Source organism: Saccoglossus kowalevskii, chromosome 5 (assembly GCF_978046115.1).
Source record: "Saccoglossus kowalevskii chromosome 5, keSacKowa6.1, whole genome shotgun sequence".
NCBI lineage: Eukaryota > Metazoa > Hemichordata > Enteropneusta > Harrimaniidae > Saccoglossus > Saccoglossus kowalevskii.
In genome coordinates this window covers 35,966,988-35,994,088 of record NC_140645.1, presented here as the reverse complement: position 1 = coordinate 35,994,088, position 27,101 = coordinate 35,966,988, and the positions used below count along the sequence as shown (strand labels likewise).

At 36.7% G+C, this 27,101-nt stretch overlaps 1 protein-coding gene across 1 annotated transcript in view; it reads left to right on the top strand.

Moving 5' to 3' along the window:
* Positions 1-241: 241 nt before the first annotated feature.
* The window catches only part of LOC100367259 (DNA polymerase epsilon catalytic subunit A-like), a 74,952-nt gene continuing 48,092 nt past the window's right edge, over positions 242-27,101 (top strand). Inside the window, exons 1-17 of the mRNA XM_085499371.1 lie at positions 242-474; positions 6,901-7,027; positions 7,510-7,590; positions 8,507-8,644; positions 10,464-10,618; positions 10,791-10,926; positions 11,930-12,007; positions 12,106-12,213; positions 15,949-16,145; positions 16,666-16,785; positions 17,327-17,573; positions 19,145-19,357; positions 20,898-21,005; positions 21,487-21,615; positions 22,030-22,132; positions 24,653-24,799; positions 26,063-26,208. Of these exons, the coding sequence (XP_085355497.1) occupies positions 398-474; positions 6,901-7,027; positions 7,510-7,590; positions 8,507-8,644; positions 10,464-10,618; positions 10,791-10,926; positions 11,930-12,007; positions 12,106-12,213; positions 15,949-16,145; positions 16,666-16,785; positions 17,327-17,573; positions 19,145-19,357; positions 20,898-21,005; positions 21,487-21,615; positions 22,030-22,132; positions 24,653-24,799; positions 26,063-26,208 (2,310 nt within the window). The 5' untranslated portion in view covers positions 242-397. The remainder of the gene's footprint in view (positions 475-6,900; positions 7,028-7,509; positions 7,591-8,506; positions 8,645-10,463; positions 10,619-10,790; positions 10,927-11,929; positions 12,008-12,105; positions 12,214-15,948; positions 16,146-16,665; positions 16,786-17,326; positions 17,574-19,144; positions 19,358-20,897; positions 21,006-21,486; positions 21,616-22,029; positions 22,133-24,652; positions 24,800-26,062; positions 26,209-27,101) is intronic.

Genomic DNA, 27,101 nt, shown 5'->3' with positions numbered 1-27,101 from the left:
CCACACACTTGTGATGAATAATGCTCCATTATGATAGAACACTTTCAGACGTTCGTACATTTTATAAGCCCAAACAGTGTTTGGAAATAACAGACAGAATAAAGTCTGAATCAGATAATATTTTGCAATCGTTGTTTCCTCTTTTTCATTTCGTGTAATATGAGGTGATACCATCGCAAATATACAGATCGGTGGCACGAATCTATCAAATCACGTCTCGGAAAAGCTTCGGACTATCAAATTATTACTTCGGGTGCCTTCGGGAAAAATCTCATCTGCGCATGTCACGTGGATATTCCCCGCCAAAAAACAAAATGGTTGACGGGCGATCGTGAATGCGGAAGTGCTTGCCAAAAGTTATCAAATTTGATAGAACTGCATCGACCAACTTGACAAAATGGTGCTACAGAACAGTGGTAGATACAAGAGTGATCGAAATGATTCGTCAGGAAAGGGAGGTACATCGAAGTATAAGTAAGTCCATTACAAATAAACAATACTTGGACGAACGCTTCCGTCGTTCGTGCCGGAACATGCAGTGAGAGTTGACACCTCAAAATTATCATCTTACAATTTAATTCTGGTAAAAATAGAAGTTCACACTGATTACTGAATCCATAAAAAACTTGACAAATAAGTAGACTTGTTGACGACGAGGGGTTGTATGTACTTCTCGTTGGAATGAGCGGGGGGAGGGTGTGGTGGACACAATAGTGACAAAAAATAAACAGTTAGAATTTTATCGGAAACAAGTGCCAAGGAGGGTAGTTGGATACAAAATAAAGCTCTGTGATTGGTCAACAACAAATACAGTGTTTCCTATCAAATTCAAACATAGTGTGAAGTTTAAGATTGAATCCTGGATTGTACAAGGGATATATTGATTAACATACCGATAAAGTAATCAATAATAACAAATTCCATATATTTTCTACATGAACACTGATTACTAAACCGGCTAAATTGCGAGGAGACACTTGACATTATGCAACAAGGAGATTGATGAGAATTGCGTACTTTTTATTCAAATTTAAATTTTAAATGGTGTGGATGTGGAACGTCAGGTTGTTGAGTGTGAAGAATTAGTCAAAAACAGTTTATTGAATTAATATGTGAACTAAGAAAATAAGTAAAACATTAATTAAAGATCATTCCTTCAAAAAACAATATTGTGAAATATAATCTGAATGATTCAGTGTTTCACCCATGTCAAGTATCATGACAAATTTGCATGACAATACATCTAATTTGCATAATGTTATTTACATAATAATTAGTTTCCCCAACAAACATTCAGTGTGGTCGCCGAACCCTCATTAACATATTTAAATGAGCCGTGGTAATTTGAACTTGCGACCCGTTAGTGACCAGGGTTCTCCCCAGGGCTTTTTAGCGCCGAGGTCCGCGGCGCTATACCTGTGAATCTCGGCGCTTCACTTGGGACCTCGGCGCTATGTGTTCCCACCTCGGCGCTTGATTTCATATTTGACATGCCAATATCAGATGTGAAAAAGCTTTGTTCGCCACACCGGTCGGCCCCGATCGTCACTCAAAATTAGTGACCACCACGGAAATGCTTCCGACGAGGACTATTGTCTGATTGTTGGTATAATTACGTACCGACCGACATGCATCCTGCCAGTCGTGGATTATAATTTATAAACAATATAGACCTAGTCGCACGATACTTAGCGGCTAGTCAAATTTGTGGAATTAGCACCTCTTTGTTTGTAAGTAAATACTTTCTGCGATAGACACAGTCTTTAGATTGAAATCAATTCAATTCCACCTCGATATAACATGGTCAAATCGGAGTTCACGATCAGTTCACGCTACTCAAGAAAAAACAACGTGTTTATTGCGTGATTTGGTAAAATACATTTGAACTGTTATCATTACGAATCATGTAAAAACTCTTCTTTCAAGGCCTAATTTACCTTTTAAAAATTGCAAATCACCTCTTTCGAAAGCTGTCATGCAGTTTTCAATTGAAATCGATGCCAACACATCGTGCTACTACATCGCTTTACTTCCGCAATGTAATTTTTATGATCACTACCCTTCGGAAAACTTCGGGTTCTACCGGCATTACCATGCGGCATTTTGATTGGTTAATGGAATTCTTGACCCATTGGGTCAAAGGACACATGCTAATGTTTCACAAACATCATGGCGGGTCTGTTTTTTTTTACCAAAGCGATCAAGTGATCAAAAATAATCGCTCCCGATAAAAATAAGTCGGATTTTACTTACATTTCATATCAAAAAAAAAAAGAAGTAAAATTTGTTGAGGAATTATTGCTATAACTGGTGTATAACATGGCCAAGTAAGTTATGTCACGTAGTAACTTTGATGATTGTTTTGAAGCCTTATTTGTTCGCTCATTACTGTAATTGTAAACGTTTTAGAAGTTGATGGTACGAATAATAAATTACAACAATACGTCAATTAATTACGTGATCGATTTTTTGAAGGAGACTGTTTTTGGAGTGAATAAAATTATGAGATTCGTGAACATAAATCTGGCTTAACGTTTTGAATGCGTTTCCTTCAACGTTTTACAAAACAATTAAATTGCAACAATAATGTATTTGTGTTTGTTTTTAGTCTGTAGCATTTGTATTTCGAGAATGTTTCAAACTCTTCTAAATTGTGAAAAATAATGTGTTGATTCCATTAAAAAAAATATTTGCCCTGTGACTGAGCTCACTAATATTCATAATTGTAAATAAGTTCTGTTAATCAATGAAGGAAAGATATGTAAATGATATGCAAATTATTATGCAAATTAGCCCCGGCGCTATGCATTTTTTCTGGGGAGAACCCTGGTAACCGAGAAACAAGGCTATTTTGGCTGCTGCACTTGATTGAAAATTACATATTGCGTGAAGTACGGAAACCAAATTTACTGTGATCGGGGAAAGGTATGTATCAATAGGTGTGTGCAGGTGACTTTTTATAAACTTATTTGGGTTAATTTAATTTTAATTTGGCATTAAACATGCATTGTGATACAATAACTACAATAAAGAAGAAATATTTTTTATATCTTTTATATTATAGAATTGAAGGAGTTGTTTTATTATTTTTTTTTTTCTTCATTAATATTCTGTTTTTGTAGATTAGTTTATTTTTTTTTTTTTTTATTCCTTATTAGTGTATTAATTCTGTATACTTTTACTAATATCTGTAACCATTGCGACAGTCTCCGGGGAGTGAGTAAGTGTTAATAAATAAATAAAAAAATATATCATTTTACTTCATTGTATTTTATGTGTGTATATGGCAGCAAACAAAAAATAGAAATACTTATAGCCAGTCAGAAAATATATTGTTATCCATGGAGGATAACTGTTGCATCATTATTTTGTGTACAAGTACAGTCAGTTTAGTGCTCATGTTTTAGTTAAAATGGTTAAAAGTCTGTGAGATTGTGAGTTATCAAAATATGATGAAATTAATAAATCAATAATTTCAAAACTAAAGTCTGTGATTTTTTATTGACCTTATACCTCATGCGTAGCGATATGATCATCGTAACATTGTCAGCTGCTGTTGCGATCATTGCTACTGTAAAATGACTAATTTTCACTGGGTTTAAATTTCACTGATTTACCATTTCAGGCATATTCAGTGGGTTTAAAATTCACGGTTTCATCATTCAGATAATGTGTTCCATGCTAAACTTTACATATTCACTGTGTTTTAATTTAGCGCATTTTTCCAGTCAGCGAAATAAGCTAAATTAAAACCCAGTGAATAATTAATCCTTTACAGTATCTGACTTTTTGGTGACAAAATACACAAATTTAAAATGTTTTGTTAATTAAAACGGTTAATTGATGATTATTTTAGAAATTACATCAAAATCGCCAACGATGTTTTTAATTAAACATCGCGGGAAAAACATGCACTCTGCGCCGCCATCTTTGTTACCTCAATCAAAATCTCTGTTGTAAGCCAGCATGCATCGGTTGTGATGTCACTACATGCGTTACGTCGCCTTAGGGTGGCGTTCCTCGGTAATGACGCACTATGAATGAGGTATTTTTAAAGGTCAGGGTTTGTTTTTTCATCGGCCGTCTCATCTGCAGTTGAATAATTTTTTGATTTATTTAAAGTTTTCTTAATTTCACCTGGTTTTTTTTAGCTCCGCTGTCGACTTTGTCGAGTGGAGCTTATCATATGAGTGATTGTCCGTCGTCGTCGTCCGTGTCAATGTTTTACTTTTTCGACTTCTTCTTGAAAACTACAAGCCTGAATGCTTTGATACTTGGTGTATATGTACCTTGGGTAGACCTCTCTTAGGTTTGTTCATTTCATGTTGATATCTTCAATTCTCTAATTTTGGTGAATATTTTTGTCATTTTTGGTAAAAAGTGATATTTTCGACTTCTTGTTAAAAACCGCAAGTGCAATTACTTTGATATTACATATATAGATACTACATGTGGACCTCTCTCAGATTTGTTCATTTTGTAATGATATCTTTAATTCTCTAATTTTGGTGAATATTTTTGTCATTTTTGGTAAAAAGTGATATTTTCGACTTCTTGTTAAAAACCGCAAGTCCAATTGCTTTGATACAACATATATAGGTACTACATGTGGACCTCTCTCAGATTTTTTCATTTCGTGATGATATCTTCAATTCTCTAATTTTGGTAAATATTTTTGTCATTTTTGGTAAAAAGTGATATTTTCGACTTCTTGTTAAAAATCAATAGTTCAATTGCTTTGATATTACATATATAGATACTACATGTAGATCTTTCTCAGATTTGTTCATTTTGTGATGATATCTTCAGTTCTCTAATTTTGGTGAATATTTTTGTCATTTTTGGTAAAAAGTGATATTTTCGACTTCTTGTTGAAAACTGTAAGTCCGATTGCTTTGATATTACATATATAGGTACTACATGTGGAACTCTCTCAGATTTGTTCATTTTATGATGATATCTTCAATTCTCTAACTAATTTATTTTTGTGAATATTTTTGTAATTTTTGGTAAAAAGTGATATTTTCGACTTCTTGTTAAAAACCGCAAGTCCGATTGCTTTGATATTAAATATATAGGTACTACATGTGGATCTCTCTCAGATTTGTTCATTTTATGATGATATCTTCAATTCTCTAATTAATTTATTTTTGTGAATATTTTTGTAATTTTTGGTAAAAAGTGATATTTTCGACTTCTTGTTAAAAACTGTAAGTCCGATTGCTTTGATACTATTCATATTGTTCATTTTCTAATGATGTCTTCAGTTCTTTAATTGAAATGTGCATTGCTAACAGCGGAGCTATCTCAGCCGATAGGCTGCTTGTTTATTTTTGGTAATTAGTGTCACTGGCAATGGAGTAGTAAAAACTGAGATTAACCGTAGTGCAGCAAATTAGGATAGATAATCGTGACGTGCGCTGCTCTGTGATTTGTAAGACTTGTTTGTAACATTGTTGTTGTTACGTGCTATGGGCAAATTATTACTACACAAGTATTTGTTTTTGGATTTGCAGGCTCCGCACCGCACCCTTGAAAGGCTTGGTAACTTCTTGTAGACTTCCATTTTATCACTGTTTTTGTAAGGCTGACAAAGCCGGGATTACCTTTCGATCAATACATGTTATTGTTTTAAAGTTGTGCAAGATGAGACTGACACTTGTATACAATACAATATGCATTGCGGACAGGATTTAAAGGATTGCGAGGGAAACGAAAGCGACGCTGGCCTGCAGTGCTTTAAAGGCCTGGGGAGAACACGAATCTTATAAAGCAGCATTGAAAAAATCAAACTCGTACATGTGTAGAACGAACAACAAGAAACGGCCAATCCCACGTAAAACGCTTTTTTTTAGAAGGTTCACAAGAATAATAATGGGCGGGGAAAGTCCTAATCACAATGAATTATTACACTTGTTTCCCCTCTTGCTACCTTAATTGCAAATCAAGACCCAGAAGAGCCAGGACTCAAAATTAACAAAATTGAGCAAGATTGTTCGTCTCTATTTTCGATTACCGAACAGAGAATTCTGCATGTGATTCAGTGGCTTGATGGCACACAAAAATGCTAAAAGATCAATCATAACTGAATCTATGGAACTACTGAAGGCACATGCATGTATATCTGTTGCATTTACTACAGTACACGTATTATTTAACATTGTCAAAACATTCAAACAATTTGTCTTACAATACAACTTTGTTTGTGATTGAGCTCAGCCATTGGTTGTGGAATAATTTGTTGCCAAATGAAATGAAATTTAAATTAAAATTGCCTTTGGCAACTGTTGAAGTGTTATCCAGATTGTATGTGTCAATTTTTTTCAGTTACATTGTGTTATCTTGCTCCAAACTTTAAAAAAACGATGTATTATAATAATAAAGTTATAATGAGGATACCAAAAAGTATGCATTCGGACAGTACGCGGTCACATCAACCTCCTATGCGCTTTGGCCAATACTCCTGCTGTTCTGTCTTCGTGCTTACTTTTCGGTATCCTGTAATAACCTTATATTATTATACCATATCCACTTGGAACCACCCTAATCATTGCTTGCAGTTCCAATTTTAAATACTGTACTTGCTTTATTAGAAGCACATACATGTACAAAATGTATGATCAAACAACAAAGGCAAGTCTGTGCTCAAAATAAACATATTTCAATGATTTTGCATGCAATAAATACAATTTTTGCTTCATGGGTATTGAAGATACATTGTATGCATCTAATATAATAAATACAGTATACCTTATTTGTATTTCATGCCTCCAATACCTTTAGCACACAGGAGTTCTTTCTAAGCTTTCTTTGATTTTAATTGGTTCTATATTTAGTAACATACAAAGATACACATGTATCATTTACTGAATCATAATTACTGTGCTACTCTATTGTTAGATCAGAAGATTCTTCTGAGGCTCGTTTACAGCGTTCATTGGCGAATGATGAGATGGACAGTCGGTTTGGATTTGATAGATATAAAGAACCAATAGAGAAATTAGGATGGCTGATAAATATGCATCCAGTAAGTATCAATCTTGAATAAGTTTGCTAACTGACCTCCACTAACTGACCTCAGCTACTTTACCTATGCTAACTGACCTCCACTGACTGACCTGCACTAATTAAAGGGCGGTGGTCATCGCACCACGCATGCATGACATATAGGTCATGTATATGAGCAAAGATGACTTTGACTGTTGTGCGTACAAACTGAGTACAAAGTGATATGTTATCAAGTTTTAACTAGGGAATTTCTTTTGTGATTGGAAGATATGGAAGAGACACTGGCGATAATTAGTTCACATAGCGGCCAGCTAAAACACGTACTTATACAACCTTTGCTAAGTGATCTCCACTATCTGACCTGCACTATTTAACCTTTGCTAAATGACCTCATCTAATTGACCTCATATAATTGATCTCTACTGTTAACTGATGTCTATAGGTAAACCTTATATGACAAGTCAGATTGTGTAACTTATTATGCATTATTATTGATTACAGACTGAGATTTTAGACGATGACCGTCGTTTGATTAGTGCTGTTGATTATTATTTTATTCAAGATGATGGCAGTAAATTCAAAGTAGGTGTTATTATTTGATAATAGTACATGTGTCACATGTCTTGCCTTATTTGATAATAGTACATGTCACATGTCTTGTCATAATAGTCCGTATTCTAACTCCATCCATGTAACTGTTCACATCTGTATCTCAGAATGCCTAGGCCAATTTTATTCAAACTTTCACACACATGTCATGCATCATATACATATTTGTTGCAATTCAAGATAGCCAAATGGTGATCATTTCATTGCTAAGAAATGAAGTATTTTTGCCATTCTGGAACTAGATCTCAGTCATGCATGTGACAAATTTCATTCAAACTTGGTATGTCATTTGAACATAATGGGTCCTTGATGCACATCATTTTCCCCCCAGATTTGAATCAAAATGGCTGATTGATTTTTGTTTTCAATGAATGCTGTTTTTGGAGCCATATTGCTAACCTGATTGGGCTAACCTTTTTAAACCTTACGCATTTGTACAAGCATCTGTTTCAGAATCTGATTCAAAATGACTAATCATCATTGCCATGCTAGAAATGCATTATGGATGTCATGGGCAGAATAAAGGGAGGAATCACACAAATAAACTGCCTCATCTTTGTATCATGTCTGTCACATGAGTGTAATTTATTATTTGGCACTAACGTTGACCATCGGAAAAAACTGGGCATTAAAGTTTTGTTTGGTAAACCGTCCTTGTCGCAGGACTTACCTCAACCTTTTGAATGTCAAAGTTAACTTTTGTCATCATTTACAGAAGTAAACCTACCAACAATTTGAATCAAGACCTGTAGTTGATGGAAAATTACATCTAATGGATCCAAAATTAACAAAATTGCTAGAAAAGTACATACAAAATGCAAAATGATGGCATTCAATGAGTTAATTTGGCATGATGTACATGAATTTACAAACTTGTCTTTGCTTCCAGGTCTCTCTACCCTATAAGCCATATTTCTATGTTGCAACTAAGAAAAATACTGAAAGAGAAGTGTCTGCATTCTTGACACGTAAATATCAAGGTGTCTTGTCTACTCTTGAAACAATGCCAAAAGAAGATCTAGATTTGGTGAGTGCAATTGTATGAGTTGGTGTTTAGACAAGAAACGAGGTCCAGTTTTAGGCTGGAAAACAAGGTCCAGTTATAGGCTGGAAAACAAGGTACAGTTTTAGGTTGGAAATAGTGTCCAGTTTTAGGCTGGAAACAGTGTCCAGTTTTAGGCTGGAAACAGTGTCCAGTTTTAGGCTGGAAACAGTGTCCAGTTTTAGGCTGGAAACTGTCCAGTTTTAGGCTGGAAACAGTGTCCAGTTTTAGGCTGGAAACTGTCCAGTTTTAGGTTGGAAACAGTGTCCAGTTTTAGGCTGGAAACAGTGTCCAGTTTTAGGCTGGAAACAAGGTACAGTTTTAGGTTGAAACAATAGTGTCCGGTTTTAGGCTGGAAACAAGGTACAGTTTTAGGCTGGAAACAGTGTCCAGTTTTAGGCTGGAAACAGTGTCCAGTTTTAGGCTGGAAACAGTGTCCAGTTTTAGGCTGGAAACAGTGTCCAGTTTTAGGCTGGAAACAGTGTCCAGTTTTAGGCTGGAAACAGTGTCCAGTTTTAGGTTGGAAACAGTGTCCAGTTTTAGGCTGGAAACAAGGTACAGTTTTAGGTTGGAAATAGTGTCCAGTTTTAGGCTGGAAACAAGGTACAGTTTTAGGTTTGAAATAGTGTCCAGTTTTAGGCTGGAAACAGTGTCCAGTTTTAGGCTGGAAACAGTGTCCAGTTTTAGGCTGGAAACAGTGTCCAGTTTTAGGCTGGAAACAGTGTCCAGTTTTAGGTTGGAAACAGTGTCCAGTTTTAGGCAGGAAATGTGGTCCAGTTTTAGGCAGGAAATGTGGTCCAGTTTTAGGCTGGAAACAGTGTCCAGTTTTAGGCTGGAAAACAAGGTACAGTTTTAGGTTGGAAATAGTGTCCAGTTTTAGGCTGGAAACTGTCCAGTTTTAGGCTGGAAACAGTGTCCAGTTTTAGGTTGGAAACAGTGTCCAGTTTTAGGTTGGAAACAGTGTCCAGTTTTAGGCAGGAAATGTGGTCCAGTTTTAGGCAGGAAATGTGGTCCAGTTTTAGGCAGGAAATGTGGTCCAGTTATAGGCAGGAAATGTGGTCCAGTTTTAGGCTGGAAACAGTGTCCAGTTTTAGGCAGGAAATGTGTTCCAGTTTTAGGCAGGAAACGAGATTCCAGTTTTAGGCTGGAAACAGTGTCCAGTTTTAGGCAGGAAATGTGGTCCAGTTTTAGGCTGGAAACAGTGTCCAGTTTTAGGCAGGAAATGTGTTCCAGTTTTAGGCAGGAAACGAGATTCCAGTTTTAGGCTGGAAACAGTGTCCAGTTTTAGGCTGGAAACAGTGTCCAGTTTTAGGCTGGAAACAGTGTCCAGTTTTAGGCTGGAAACAGTGTCCAGTTTTAGGCTGGAAACAGTGTCCAGTTTTAGGTTGGAAACAGTCCCCAGTTTTAGCCAGGAAATGTGGTCCAGTTTTAGGCTGGAAACAGTGTCCAGTTTTAGGCTGGAAACAGTGTCCAGTTTTAGGCAGGAAATGTGGTCCAGTTTTAGGCAGGAAACGAGATTCCAGTTTTAGGCTGGAAACAGTGTCCAGTTTTAGGCAAGAGACGAGGTCCAGATTTAGGCAGGAAACGAGGTCCAATAAAAAGCAACACTGTTATCACTGCGATGTTTTATTTTTTATAGATTTGATCTTGTTTTGTCTGAGTATTCCACATCTGTTATTTACTTTAATGAATTTTGACCATGTTTTATTGTATTTCATGTTTTCTTATTTGATAAAAATTCATTACATTGAATCCACAAAATGTTGGAAATGTTAATTCCAATTTGATTTCTCTTTTTTTTCAGCATAATCATTTAGTTGGTTTGAAAAGGAATTACCTGAAGTTGTCATTTTTAACTGTCTCTGATCTGAATAAAGTAAAACGTGATTTGATGCCAGTTGTTCGGAAGAACAAAGAAAGAGAAAAGTCTTCAGATAGCTATACATCTTTGCTAACCAGGTAAAAAATGTTTTTCTTGACATGGAATACTAGTAATGGTCACATATTTTACAAAAAATTCTGTGTTGATTCAAAGATGTAATTCACACCTCAGAAATCAGGATTCCATATTCAAACAGACTTTAATAGATTTTTTTATAATTTTTTTGTATGTTTGTACATTTATTTACAGTCAGTTGTCTGGTCAAGCGGAAACCTCTAGCACAGCGTCTAAGAAGTTATCAGATCAGCTGGACAACATAATAGATATAAGAGAATATGATGTTCCATACCATGTCAGAGTAGCCATAGATGGTAAAATACATGTGGTGAGTACTATACCATGTCAAAGTAGCCATAGATTGTAAAATACATGTGGTGAGTACTATACCATGTCAAAGTAGCCATAGATGGTAAAATACATGTGGTGAGTGCCATACCATGTCAGAGTAGCCATAGAAGGTAAAATACATGTGGTGAGTGCCATACCATGTCAGAGTAGCCATAGATGGTAAAATACATGTGGTGAGTGCCATACCATGTCAAAGTAGCCATAGATGGTAAAATACATGTGGTGAGTGCCATACAATGTCAGAGTAGCCATAGATTGTAAAATACATGTGGTGAGTACTGTGCCATGTCAGAGTAGCCATAGATGGTAAAATACATGTGGTGAGTGCCATACCATGTCAGAGTAGCCATAGATGGTAAAATACATGTGAGTACTGTGCCATGTCAGAGTAGCCATAGATGGTAAAATACATGTGAGTACTGTGCCATGTCAGAGTAGCCATAGATGGTAAAGTACATGTGGTGAGTGCCATACTATGTCAGAGTAGCCATAGATGGTAAAATACATGTGGTGAGTACTGTGCTGTCAGAGTAGCCATAGATGGTAAAATACATGTGGTGAGTGCCATACCATGTCAGCATAGCCATAGATTATAAAACACATGTGGTGAGTGCCATACCATGTCAGAGAAGCTATAGATGGTAAAATACATGTGGTGAGTGCTAAACCATGTCAGAGTAGCCATAGATTGTAAAATACATGTGGTGAGTGCCATACCATGTCAGAATAGCCATAGATTGTAAAATACATGTGGTGAGTGCTAAACCATGTCAGAGTAGCCATAGATAGTAAAATACATGTGGCGAGTGCCATACCATGTCAGAATAGACATAATTTATTTAAATGGTTATCGATATGGTTGTAATTTTATATACTCGGAAAATGTAATATTATAGTATATCTATAAAATAATAATTTATTGACATAACATCATTGAAGTTAATATTAATTGTTAATGATAGTGTTAATTATGTTTCTAGGGACATTGGTATAGCGTTAAAGGAAGGGGAACTCTGCCACCAGAAATTAACCAGAGAGATGACTTATTAGACAGGCCTGTAAGTAGACAACATGTTATATCTTTCTACTTGTATATCATTGTAATGCTTTTTTTATTCGTTTTGATTGTATACTTACACTGATGTTCTTGTTATAGGATCCTGTTGTCATGGCATTTGATATTGAGACTACAAAGTTACCATTGAAATTTCCTGACATGGAAACTGATTCTATTATGATGATATCATATATGATAGATGCACAGGTAAGGGTGTATTGCCTTCTCCATACACACAGGTAATGGTGTATTTCCTTCTTCATACACACAGGTAAGGGTGTGTATTGCCTTCTCCACACACTACCTCCATACACACAGGTAAGGGTGTATTGCCTTCTTCATACACTACCTCCACACACACAGGTAAGGGTGTATTGCTTTCTTCATACACTACCTCCATACACACAGGTAAGGGAGTATTGCCTTCTTCATACACACAGGTAAGGGTGTGTATTGCCTTCTCCACACACTACCTCCATACACACAGGTAAGGGTGTATTGCCTTCCCCATACACTACCTCCATACACACATGTAAGGGTGTATTGCCTTCTCCATACACTACCTCCATACACACAGGTAAGGGTGTATTGCCTTCTCCATACACTACCTCCATACACACAGGTAATGGTGTATTGCCTTCCCCATACACACAGGTAAGGGTGTATTGCCTTCTTCATACACTACCTCCATACACACAGGTAAGGGTGTATTGCCTTCCCCATACACTACCTCCATACACACAGGTAAGGGTGTGTTGCCTTCCCCATACACTACCTCCATACACACAGGTAATGGTGTATTGCCTTTTTCATACACACAGGTAAGGGTGTGTATTGCCTTCCCCATACACTACCTCCATACACACAGGTAATGGTGTATTGCCTTCTTCATACACAACCTCCATACACACAGGTAAGGGTGTATTGCCTTCTTCATACACAACCTCTATACACACAGGTAAGGGTGTATTGCCTTCCCCATACACTACCTCCATACACACAGGTAAGGGTGTATTGCCTTCTTCATACACTACTTCCATACACACAGGTAAGGGTGTATTGCCTTCTCCATACACAACCTCCATACACACAGGTAAGGGTGTATTGCCTTCTCCATATACTACTTCCATACATACAGGTAAGGGTGTATTGCCTTCTCCATACACTACATCCATACACACAGGTAAGGGTGTATTGCCTTCTCCACACACTACCTCCATACACACAGGTAAGGGTGTATTGCCTTCTTCATACACTACCTGCACACACACAGGTAAGGATATATTGCCTTCCCCATACACTACCTCCATACACACAGGTAAGGGTGTATTGCCTTCCCCATACACTACCTCCATACACACAGGTAAGGGTGTATTGCCTTCCCCATACACTACCTCCATACACACAGGTAAGGGTGTATTGCCTTCCCCATACACTACCTCCATACACACAGGTAAGGGTGTATTGCCTTCCCCATACACTACCTCCATACACACAGGTAAGGGTGTATTGCCTTCTTCATACACTACTTCCATACACACAGGTAAGGGTGTATTGCCTTCTCCATACACACAGGTAAGGGTGTGTATTTCCTTCTTCATACACACAGGTAAGGGTGTGTATTGCCTTCTCCACACACTACCTCCATACACACAGGTAAGGGTGTATTGCCTTCTTCATACACTACCTGCACACACACAGGTAAGGATATATTGCCTTCCCCATACACTACCTCCATACACACAGGTAAGGGTGTATTGCCTTCCCCATACACTACCTCCATACACACAGGTAAGGGTGTATTGCCTTCCCCATACACTACCTCCATACACACAGGTAAGGGTGTATTGCCTTCCCCATACACTACCTCCATACACACAGGTAAGGGTGTATTGCCTTCCCCATACACTACCTCCATACACACAGGTAAGGGTGTATTGCCTTCTTCATACACTACTTCCATACACACAGGTAAGGGTGTATTGCCTTCTCCATACACACAGGTAAGGGTGTGTATTTCCTTCTTCATACACACAGGTAAGGGTGTGTATTGCCTTCTCCACACACTACCTCCATACACACAGGTAAGGGTGTATTGCCTTCCCCATACACTACCTTCATACACACAGGTAAGGGTGTATTGCCTTCCCCATACACTACCTCCATACACACATGTAAGGGTGTATTGCCTTCTCCATACACTACCTCCATACACACAGGTAATGGTGTATTGCCTTCTTCACACACTACCTCCATACACACAGGTAAGGGTGTATTGCCTTCTCCATACACTACTTCCATACACACAGGTAAGGGTGTATTGCCTTCTCCATACACAACATCTATACACACAGGTAAGGGTGTATTGCCTTCTCCACACACTACCTCCAAACACACAGGTAAGGGTGTATTGCCTTCTCCATACACACAGGTAAAGGTGTATTGCCTTTCCCATACACTACCTCCATACACACAGGTAAGGGTGTATTGCCTTTCCCATACACTACCTCCATACACACAGGTAAGTGTGTATTGCCTTCCCCATACACTACCTCCATACACACAGGTAAGGGTGTATTGCCTTCTCCATACACTACCTCCATACACACAGGTAAGGGTGTATTGCCTTCTCCACACACTACCTCCATACACACAGGTAAGGGTGTATTTCCTTCTCCACACACTACCTCCATACACACAGGTAAGGGTGTATTGCCTTTCCCATACACTACCTCCATACACACAGGTAAGGGTGTATTGCCTTCCCCATACACTACCTCCATACACACAGGTAAGGGTGTATTGCCTTCTCCATACACTATCTCCATACACACATGTAATGGTGTATTGCCTTCTTCATACACACAGGTAAGGGTGTATTGCCTTTCCCATACACTACCTCCACACACACAGGTAAGGGTGTATTGCCTTCCCCATACACTACCTCCATACACACAGGTAAGGGTATATTGCCTTCTCCATACACTATCTCCATACACACATGTAATGGTGTATTGCCTTCTTCATACACACAGGTAAGGGTGTATTGCCTTCTTCATACAGTACCTCCATACACACATGTAAGGGTGTATTGCCTTCCCCATACACTACCTCCATACACACAGGTAAGGGTGTATTGCCTTCTTCATACACTACTTCCATACACACAGGTAAGGGTGTATTGCCTTCTCCATACACAACCTCCATACACACAGGTAAGGGTGTATTGCCTTCTCCATACACTACTTCCATACACACAGGTAAGGGTGTATTGCCTTCTCCACACACTACCTCCATACACACAGGTAAGGGTGTATTGCCTTTCCCATACACTACCTCCATACACACAGGTAAGGGTGTATTGACTTCCCCATACACTACCTCCATACACACAGGTAAGGGTGTATTGCCTTCCCCATACACTACCTCCATACACACAGGTAAGGGTGTATTGCCTTCCCCATACACAACCTCCATACACACAGGTAAGGGTGTATTGCCTTCCCCATACACTACCTCCATACACACAGGTAAGGGTGGATTAGACTCCAAGCTCAGGGCGTTTTACAAAATCGATTTAAGCAAGCCAAAATCACACTAAAAGAATGACTCGTTTCAATACACCATCCATTAAAAATACAGATTTAATACACATGTTGACTTAATAAATGAATTCACTCACAGAATGACGCACTGTGTATGATAAGCTCCAGTCAGCATTCAGATTTCCACTCAATAACGATATTCCTGTCAAAGCTCAGATGCACGAAAGCTGTTTGATGCTCAGCAGCTATAATCTGGACTCGAAGCTCACAACGACAACCAACCGTCTTTTGAGCAATGCTTAGAAAGTGTATTAAATACCTAGGTGTGTCTAACTGTCAACATCTCTTCATTCATTGCTGCAGTATTTTCAATCTTTGCTCCAAAATCTGTTTTCAGGGTTATCTAATTACCAACAGAGAAGTAGTGGCTGAGGATGTTAATGATTTTGAATATACTCCTAAACCAGAATATGAAGGACCATTTATTGTATTCAATGAAGTTGATGAAGTGTCTTTATTACAGAGGTTCATAGAACACGTTTTAGAAGTGAAACCACATATTTTTGTAACATACAACGGAGATATGTTTGATTGGTAGGTGTACACTATGATAACATAAAATGAATGAATAATATAAATAAGCAGTATTTGCAATGCATGAGTTAATGTAAAAGGATTAATTATTTACTGGGTTTTAATTTTGCTTATTTCACTTACTGGAAAATGCGCTAAATTAAAACCCAGTGAATATGTAAAATTTATAATAGAACACATTATCTAAATGACAAAACCGTGAATTTAAAACCCACTGAATATGCCTGAATTGGTAAATCAGCGAAATTTAAACCCAGTGAAAATTAGTCATTTCACAGTATAAGTAAATAAAAATATGCAGTGCTTGTAATGGACACATTTTTAATAAATAAAATATAAATACGTTGTACTTACAACATACATGATAAATATATAATGGCTAGAACTCAATTGATTAGTGTAAAACATTTGTGTGGCCAAACCTTCAAGGTGGTAAATAGTGGCTGACACTATTCGGGGGCACCGTAGACTGTACCTCAATGTGCATCTGTCTAGAAAACACTTTTACTGTCTCTTACAGGCCATTTGTAGAAGCCCGTTGTAATTATCATGGTATTGATATGTATAAAGAAATAGGATTTCAGAAAGATACCCAGGGTGAATATAAATCACGACAGTGTATCCACATGGATGCATATCGGTAAGTGTATTCACTTTGCTTGTCCTGTAACCTAACCATGTCTTTACTTTGCTTGTCCTGTAACCTAACCATGTCTTCACTTTGCTTGTCCATGTAAGGCAACAGGTTACAACAACTATAAAAAAAAATGCAAAATGAAGAATAAGAAATTAAAAACCCCAATACAAAGACACCAGGACAAATACACACACATGAATACACACACAAACGAAACAAGGGAAAAGGCCACCTATGATTGACCCTGTATAACAAAAATGATGAGGTTATGGGCTTATATTTAAAAAGGCAAAACACACTTAAGATCCGCAAAAAGGATACTAGAAAAAAAGAGATAAAACACTAACATTTTCTTTAATAGACTCTGCATTTGCACGATGTCACCTTGCCATTCAATAGGTCTTCAAATTAGTGTCATCACATATCACACCAGATACGCGGATCAAAAACTTGCTTCACATTTGTTTAACAATCACTCCCACAATGCACCTGTCATTCATTCTTTGGGTGATTCATAATAATAATAACATTTATATTTTGTTAGATGGGTCAAAAGAGACAGTTATCTGCCAGTTGGAAGTCAGAATCTGAAAGCTGCATCAAAAGCCAAATTACGTTATGATCCAATAGAGCTTGATCCAGAAGAAATGTGTCGCATGGCGAGTGAAGAACCTCAAGTTTTAGCAAACTATTCAGTGTCTGATGCTGTGGCTACTTACTATTTATACATGAAATATGTACATCCATTCATATTTGCTCTTTGTACTATCATTCCAATGGAACCAGATGAGGTGAGTAGCTGTCATCCCTATAAAATATTAGTATAAACCAGATGAGGTGAGTAGCTGTCATCCCTATAAAATATTAGTATAAACCAGATGAGGTGAGTAGCTGTCATCCCTATAAAATATTCGTATAAACCAGATGAGGTGAGTAGCTGTCATCCCTATAAAATATTAGTATAAACCAGATGAGGCAAATAGCTGTCATCCCTATAAAATATTAGTATAAACCAGATGAGGTGAGTAGCTGTCATCCCTATAAAATATTAGTATAAACCAGATGTGGTGAGTAGCTGTCATCCCTATAAAATATTAGTATAAACCAGATGAGGCAAATAGCTGTCATCCCTATAAAATATTAGTATAAACCAGATGAGGTGAGTAGTTGTCATCCCTATAAAATATTAGTATAAACCAGGTGTGGTGAGTAGCTGTCATCCCTATAAAATATTAGGATAAACCAGATGAGGCAAGTAGCTGTTATTCCTCTTAAATATTAAGTATAAACCAGAAGAGGTTATTCGCTACCACCTTTATTTAATATTAGTATAAACCAGAACTGATATACCAATAATTTCTGACAGTCGTCAAACGTCTTTTTAGCACTTTTAATGTTGAATTTGTGGACATCATGGAAATGCTTCTGTTTGCTGATCTCATGAATTGTGGGATACCACTGTTACCAAAAAATTGTGCAATAAATTGCTAATGTGTTGTTATAACCAGAAATGTATTAACGACTCAATAAATGAATTGTTTCCTAATCTCAGGTGATGAACTGACAGTAAAACTGTTTGTGAGGCATTCCGGTATTCAAATGAGATTGGACAGACTTATTTGATTAGGACGTGCACACACAAATACCAAAGTTACTTTCTATTGAGAAATAGTTAGCAAATTGGGTACATGTGATAAATACAATATCACCATTTTTAATACTGTAAAGTACTGTATTTTAGCTAAAATTAATTTTCGCTCAATAGACTTTTTGGACTTTTTGTATAGAATTTATTTTCATCGGTTTTTGACGAGTAAAATATAGGAAAAAAGGTATATTTTCACTGAATTAATTCCAAGCAAAAATAAAGTATTGTACAATATCAGATTTATGTTCTGAGCATTTGATTACTAAACGAGTTCAATAAATCTGACACCATTGGTCACTCATTAGATATCTTTTATCTAATATAGCAAAAGTATTATTTTATACAGGGTCCATAGCGTTGGGAAAATCCTTTAAAAGTCTTTTGATTTGTTGACGTCTGGAAAGTCTTTGAGTTGTCTTTAAATTACAGGAAAAATAAAAAAATCTTTGAAAAGTGTATTTAAATGTATTCATAGTTATTAATTCATTTTAGAAAGGCCTGTTTTCTCCAGGGAACTACCATATCCTCAGAACTTTGATGAGCTTTGGTGATGATGTTGGCCTGAATTAAGGGTCAAAATGTCTTGGGGGGGGGTGTGTGCAAAAAGTTTGGGAAAAGGTCTGAAAAAAGTCTTGGAAATCATTTGGCTCTTGGTGCTATGGACCCTGTTATATTTGTAGCTAGTGTTGATACATAACTGAATATCATTTTTAGGTTCTCAGGAAGGGATCCGGCACTTTGTGTGAAGCTTTATTAATGGTGCAAGCGTTCCATGCAAATATTATTTTTCCAAATAAACAAGAAACCATATGGAATAAGCTGACAAGTGATGGACATGTGTTAGATTCTGAGACTTATGTGGGTGGACATGTGGAAGCATTAGAGTCTGGTGTCTTCAGAGCTGATCTACCATGCAGATTTCGAATGGTGAGTAATCATATAATACATGTCTACAAGGATTTATGTGTGATTTCAATTGCAAAACAAACTAACATCAGGAATATTATATTGTTTGAAAGATGGCCCAACGCAGAATATCACCGGTAGGCATTGCATGAGCACTTGGCAATCTTTTGGTACCACAAAAACAAATACTGTAAAAGCTAATGTGGTTGTAAGCAATTGATAGGATTCAAATCAACATCAGCATCGATAGGTTTAGTGAGAATTTACACTTACAAAGACAGTGTCATTCTGATGACGCTTTGTAGAAAATATGCAAAGGTGACCTTTTAACAACATGGTGGCGAAGTCATTCAAACTGTTATGATGACGCTTTGTAGAAAATACGCAAAGGTGACCTTTTAACAACATGGTGGCGAAGTCATTCAAACTGTTATGATGACGCTTTGTAGAAAATACGCAAAGGTGACCTTTTAACAACATGGTGGCGAAGTCATTCAAACTGTTAGAACAATGGTTTTTATTTATTTCTTCTTTGTCTCAGGACTCTGGAAATATTCAGATCTATATGCATTGCTTTCAAACCCTTGTTTTTTTTGCAACATGCCTCTAGTTATGTTTATGTTGTAAGAAATAAGATTGAAGTTTGTGTTTATTTAAATCTTCACTGGTACGATGTGTTGTGATTTGCGGTAGGGATAGTTGGTGCACACATCAAGGGTTGGCATGTTTTTTTTACTTCAATGACAATAATGATTTCCATACTATGCTTTGAATAAAAAGTTAGAACATAGAAGGATACAAATTTATTTAATAATTAGTACCAAGTGTAGATGAAACTACTGTAAGAGAAAGCTGATCTGTGTTTAAACCGGATGTAGACATAAAAACAGTTGATTGTACAAACAATTATGGAATAAAATTGCTAACTTGCCCTGGGCAATGTTTTGGTCCCGATGTTCTCCCAAAATGTACTGCACTACTTGGGTGATCTTGCAGATAAATATTATGCAAGTGTGTAATCTGTCAAAAGCTGGTTTGTGCTAGTCTCAACTGTTTTCACAAGTTTCTTTGTGTAATATGCGTTTCACATTTTTGAATATGACCATAATCTTGTTCATTCCTATTTAAGCAATCCTACCTTTTCATGCAATCACTGTGTTCTGTGAAGCTGTTGGTTAGATATATGTTGCATTGAAAATTGCAAGATCTCTCAATGTTGATTGCATACATGCATGGGACAGATATCAAATCCTTCATATACAACACATTACCATACTTAAATATCAAAGTACTGTGAAATACTTTATTTTAACTGTAATTAAATTTTGCTGAAAAAGCTTTTGGGTTTTTGTATGGAATTTATTTTCACTGATTTTTGATGAGTTGAATGTGAGACATGGGGAAAAAAATATATTCGCTGGATTTTATTTTCACTGTAACATCCCTTCATCGAAAATTGCGAAAATAAATTCCAAGCGGAAATAAAGTATTCTACAGTACCTTGAATGTATATTATAACAGCAACATACATGTGTAATTCATTGATTTGGTCACGTGACAGGTACCTGAAGCATTTCAACAGCTGATTGACAATGTTGACCGAACGATGAAACAAGCAATTGAGATAGAAGAGAAGGTGTCAATAGACAAAGTAACCAATTTCCAAGAGGTAGGTGTCCCTGTGTCACTTTACCATGTTATGTTACAGACACATTGCTACAATGTAATGTTGATGTTAATGTCACTATGACATATCTATATCACTATTTTAATAAGCCTATGTTATGTCATGTTATATTTCTATGTCGATATGTCACTATGCTGACTTGCTTTTTTTTTGAGGTAATTTTATTTTTGGTACTACTGTATTCGTTTTCATGATTTTATAATTTGCGAGAAAGAAATTTTGTGACTTCACCCGCTGTTCGTAATCAGTAACTCTCTTTGCTGTTAATTCTAATGTGAGCTTTGAAATGTGTTTTATTGTAATCCATAATAATAATAATTATAATTATATTATTAATTATTATTATTATTAATAAATATTGTAATCCATGGTGTGAGTGGCAACCCTGAGCTGTCTAACTATTTGTATCATATCACATGCCCACTATGTGCACTGTATAAGATTTATTTATAATATTTTGTAGGTTTGTGATGATATCAAAGAGAAATTATCAGCATTACGAGACACTCCTGCTAGATTGGAAAATCCTATAATTTATCATTTAGATGTTGGTGCCATGTATCCTAATATTATACTGACAAATAGGCTGCAGGTAATTGTATATTTTTCTTTGGGAAGGTTGGAGACCGGATGTGACCGGATGGGATGGGATGTGACTGGATGTGATGGGATGTGACAGGATGTGACCGAATGTGACCGGATGTGATGGGATGGGGAGAGTGGTGGTGGTGGTGTGCTATAGTATAATATAATTACAAATAGACTACAGGTAATTTTGTATAGTTACTTTGGGATGGCAGTAAGTGAGAGGATGATGTCAAATGAAAACTCACTTCACTTGGATCAAGGGTCAGAACTACTTTATGTGATCCAATGAAAACTCCCTTCACTTGGGTCAAGGGTCAGAACTTACTTTATTATGTGATCCAATTAAATGTCACTTCACTTGGGTCAGAACTTACTTTGTTTCATGGTTCAAAATATAAACTCAACTGTTACTTTGTAGCCATCTGCAATGGTAGATGAAGCCACATGTGCTGCGTGTGATTTCAATAAGCCTGGTGCTCGTTGTCAGCGAAATATGACCTGGACATGGCGTGGAGAGTTTAGTAAGTATTTCTTTCTCTACTTCACAGAATACTAACCCATGTCAGCAACATTGCGATACTGTAGAATACTTTATTTTCGCTTGGAATTTATTTTCGCTATTTTCGCTGAAGGGATGATTCCGTGAAAATAAAATCCAGCGAATATACTTTTTTTCCTATATTTCACATTAAACTCATCAGAAATCAGTGAAAATAAATTCCATACAAAACGCCCAAAAAGCCTTTTCAGCGAAAATTAATTCCAGCGAAAATAAAGTATTCCACAGTATTAGGTCATATTATGTGACATGATTCGTCACATATATTTGCATTGTAAAGTGTACTATGGCCATGTCTTGTATAAAAGTTACTGAGTGATGCAATGTGTCTTGCATTCATATTTTCTCAAGGAATTCTGTTATTATTACATACGTTTTCAGATTTTTTGAAAATTCTCAGGAAAATTGTAGATGTTCTTATGAGTGCATATAAAGGCAATGCAATGAAGCGTAGGGCAGTGAACTATATAAAATTCAGTCCGAAATCAAAAATTCTGTTCAAATTACAAAAATCTAAATTGTAAAATTCAGAGACAATTATTTTGACAAAAACATGTTACTTTTAATTAATGGCATTGTGAAAGACTTTGCATTCATAAAAGTTTCATTACCATAGTGATTTTCAAACATTTTGATTTGAATTTTTAATGCTTGTTAAAGCAGAACTAAATTTTAGTACCTTGCAGTCTCACCTTCTTGCATTTATATTTGTCCAGTTGCCCGTTAAATGCACCTGTTTATCTGATATACTTGGGCCAATTTAATTCAAACTTCACAAACACATCATATCATACTTATGCACATGCATTTTTTTCAGGATCGAATTCAAGAATAGCGATCATTTCACAGCGAAAAATTCATCAAAATCAAGCATTCTGCAATTCTGGATCTGTATCTCAGTTGGTTCAGAATAGTCACTGCATGCATTTTATTTACCGTATGTACTCTAATTTAGGCGTCCCTCTAATTTAGGCGTCCCCCAAAGGTCAAACCTAACAAAAGAATTCTAATTTAGGCGTCACCCAAACCTGAAATTGTACACAATGTATCGAAGTTGTAAAGTGCACTAAGCTAAGAACATGTGTTAAATTTCCCGGTCAAATCCAGACAGCTTGACTTCCTGTTAGAAAGGCACTTTCTTTGTTTCAGACCTAGTACATCAAGTGTGAATTACCAATCCATGCAAACGAAAAACAACTTCACAATTTTGGTTGAGCGATGATCACAGTCATATACCGGTACCGTATTTCGTTCGATCTCCGATGTACATGTACTGCCATAGTTGGTATCTAAAAGTCTGATAGCTTCTAACTAAACGACGTCATGGCTAATTAAAACAAGAAAATTTAGTGAACGCAGTACACCAAAGGAGCTTATGGTGTCTGGAGGCAAAAGAAAAACGCACGAGACAAAACAATGCCATTTCAATAAACTACCAATCAAAGGAATTTACATTTATCATTTCTTGTTAATATTCATTCCCAGTTTTATGTTTTATATCGACTGAACGATGAGGCCAGTTACTTTCAAATAATTGAGTATGAATTATCTCTCGCCTCTCGTGCTAGGCATACAGTCCCGAAAGCTGGCCACCGGATACTCGTTTACCAAGTCTGACACTGATAACCGCTGCCGGGGTGATTTCCTGACATCGTTTCTCGAGTCTGGCACGTACCTGTGATAAACACTTTTGTTTTTACGGTATAAATATAGGACCAATATAGTTGATGAATCACTCTTTCTCGCATCGTGATGCACAACGCCACTCGACAATGAATTCTATTACAAATTATTTTGCCAAACGTCCTACAGAAGATAATCCAGGCACTCCACCGCCTAATGTGGACGATGTTTGAACTCCGGGAATTTTTCTTAATTATTTTACCGTGATATCATGCACACTATTTTGTTTTAATTTTTCATAAAATTTTGATAATATACTTTTTTTTTTACATCACTAACCTGACAGTTGTATTGAAAACTGTAATAATAAATTTTCATGTCAAGTACAAAAAAAATGTGTTGATCACTGCTTGTTTATTTTGTATATAAAGTTTACATTTACATGAATAAATCACCTGGTTCTTCATCAGTATATGTCTTGTTCCATTTTGTTGACAATCCTTCTAAAAAAATTCCTGTTCCAATTAACACTCAACCAGAAGTTATATATTCTTGATGCCCCACATTCCACAAACCAAAAAGGTGCAAATAAAAAAAATCATACTTGTTTGACCCTATGACCCTTGAATAGGTGCCACTTGCAACAAATTGTGCTAAATGTATTCTAATTTTGGCGCCATGAAGAATTGAAATGTTGCAAAAAGGACGCCTAAATTAGGGTATCTATGGTATGTCATTCTTTTTTTTTTTCACACTGTGGAGATGACCCTGATAAAGCTCTGCATAAGTGCCAATGCGATGTTAAGATTTTGACTGTGTTCCAACAGACTCTAATATTTTCGTAAATTTGTTCTTACAGTGCCAGCCTCACGTAGTGAATTCAATCGCATTCAACAACAATTAGAAACTGAGAGGATACCAGGATTGAACCCTGGAGATCCACCACGAGTATTTCATGAAATACACAAAGAAGAACAGGCTTTTATTGAAAAAAAACGACTTGCAGGTAAGCATTTACAACCATGTCTAAATGCCCTCAAATGTCACAGTTTTACAAACATTTTACAATGTTAATGTGGTATATGTGGTGTTCAATGTATTTCATGTGTACCATTGTGGTCACTGGTTGCCTATTTTGGTGCATTCCAATATGATCTACTGGTTGCCTATTTTGGTGCATTCCAATATGATCTACTGGTTGCGTATTTTGGTGCATTCCAATATGATCTGCTGGTTGCCTATTTTGGTGCATTCCAATATGATCTGCTGGTTGCCTATTTTGATGCATTCCAATATGATCTACTGGTTGCCTATTTTGGTGCATTCCAATATGATCTACTGGTTGCCTATTTTGATGCATTCCAATATGATCTACTGGTTGCCTATTTTGGTGCATTCCAATATGATCTACTGGTTGCCTATTTTGGTGCATTCCAATATGATCTACTGGTTGCGTATTTTGGTGCATTCCAATATGGCCAACTGGTTGCCATTTTTCATGCATTCCTATATGTCCAACTGGTGGCCATTTTTCATGTATTCCTATATGTCCAACTGGTGGCCGTTTTTGATGCATTCCAATATGGCCAACTAGTGGCCATTTTTCATGCATTCCTATATGTCCAACTGGTTGCCATTTTTCATGCATTCCTATATGTCCAACTGGTGGCCATTTTTGATGCATTCCAATATAGCCAACTGGTTGCCAGTTTTCATGCATTCCTATATGTCCAACTGGTGGCCATTTTTCATGCATTCCTATATGTCCAACTGGTGGCCATTTTTCATGCATTCCTATATGTCCAACTGGTTGCCATTTTTCATGCATTCCTATATGGCCAACTGGTGGCCGTTTTTCATGCATTCCAATATGTCCAACTGGTGGCCATTTTTCATGCATTCCTATATGTCCAACTGGTGGCCGTTTTTGATACATTCCTATATGTCCAACTGGTGGCCATTTTTCATGCACACCTATATGTCCAACTGGTGGCCGTTTTTGATGCATTCCAATATGGCCAACTGGTGGCCGTTTTTCATGCATTCCTATATGGCCAACTGGTTGCCATTTTTCATGCATTCCTATATGTCCAACTGGTGGCCATTTTTGATGGTGGCTATTAGGTTGGCTGACTGTCAATGAATTGCTCTGATCATTTCATGTGGTTTTGAACTTAATATGATCTTATCTTTGTTTTGTTCTTCTAACAATTGATTTGCAAGTAGGATAATTTATTATTAAAATTGTTCTTTATTATATTAACAATAGAGTATTGTCGCAAAGCATACAAAAAAGTACATATCACCAGAATTGAAGAACGCCAAACAACTGTATGTCAACGAGAGAATTCGTTCTATGTTGACACAGTACGTGCATTCCGTGATCGCAGATACGAATTTAAAGGTCAACTTAAGGTGAGTTTTCATAGAATATATGCATATGTTGGGACCCAGTTCTGACACATAGACTTTCAACTCTGCTTAACTACTGCAATATCTAATGCCTTGATGTTCACATCTCTTTACCTCAAAACTTGTCAAGTCAAACCCCAGCTGTACAGGTATTTGAATTGCTTTCCACCTGCAATCAATTTGTATGTCATTTGACTAGGTGCATTTGATTCACATTCTGTCTTTTGACCCCATCAAAATTCAACTAATGAAAGTGCTGTGTTCATTTAAATGGAGAGATTTGGAATACCCGTATTATACAGGGATTGCGTTAACCCCATATTTTGCTTCCCGGACTCCAATTATTGAAGAGGGACCCAGTTTTTCAGGCAAGCTGGGGTCCAATGTCTAATAAATTGATCCAGGGTCAAATTTCAATTTCTTAACTTTTTTTAAATGGGACTCGTCTTGTCGAGACACTAGCGCAAACCCTGCCCGTATATTAACTGAAAATAGATTTGCATTAGTATTGCTAGAGGTTTGTGAAGCATTAACATTAGTTCTGGGAAAACAGACCTTGCATGAATCAACTGTTATGATTTTGAGAACACATACTGTGTATTATTATACATCTGTCACGGTAACGTAACGTAACGTCACGTCATAAGTTACAGCATGCTGTAATTTTGCGACATGTTACGGGTTTTTTTCATCCTAACATATTAGGAAATCTGAATTCCAAATATAGAATGGTTACGCACGTAAGCATCCTCTAATAATAAAAACAAACATGGCTGCCATCAGGGTTTATCAGACTCCACACAAAGACATTTTGGATTTCGCCATTCCTATGATGTATCCTTGGAAGGAAAATGATAATCATAAGGTTATTACAAGGATACCTCAAAGTATGCACT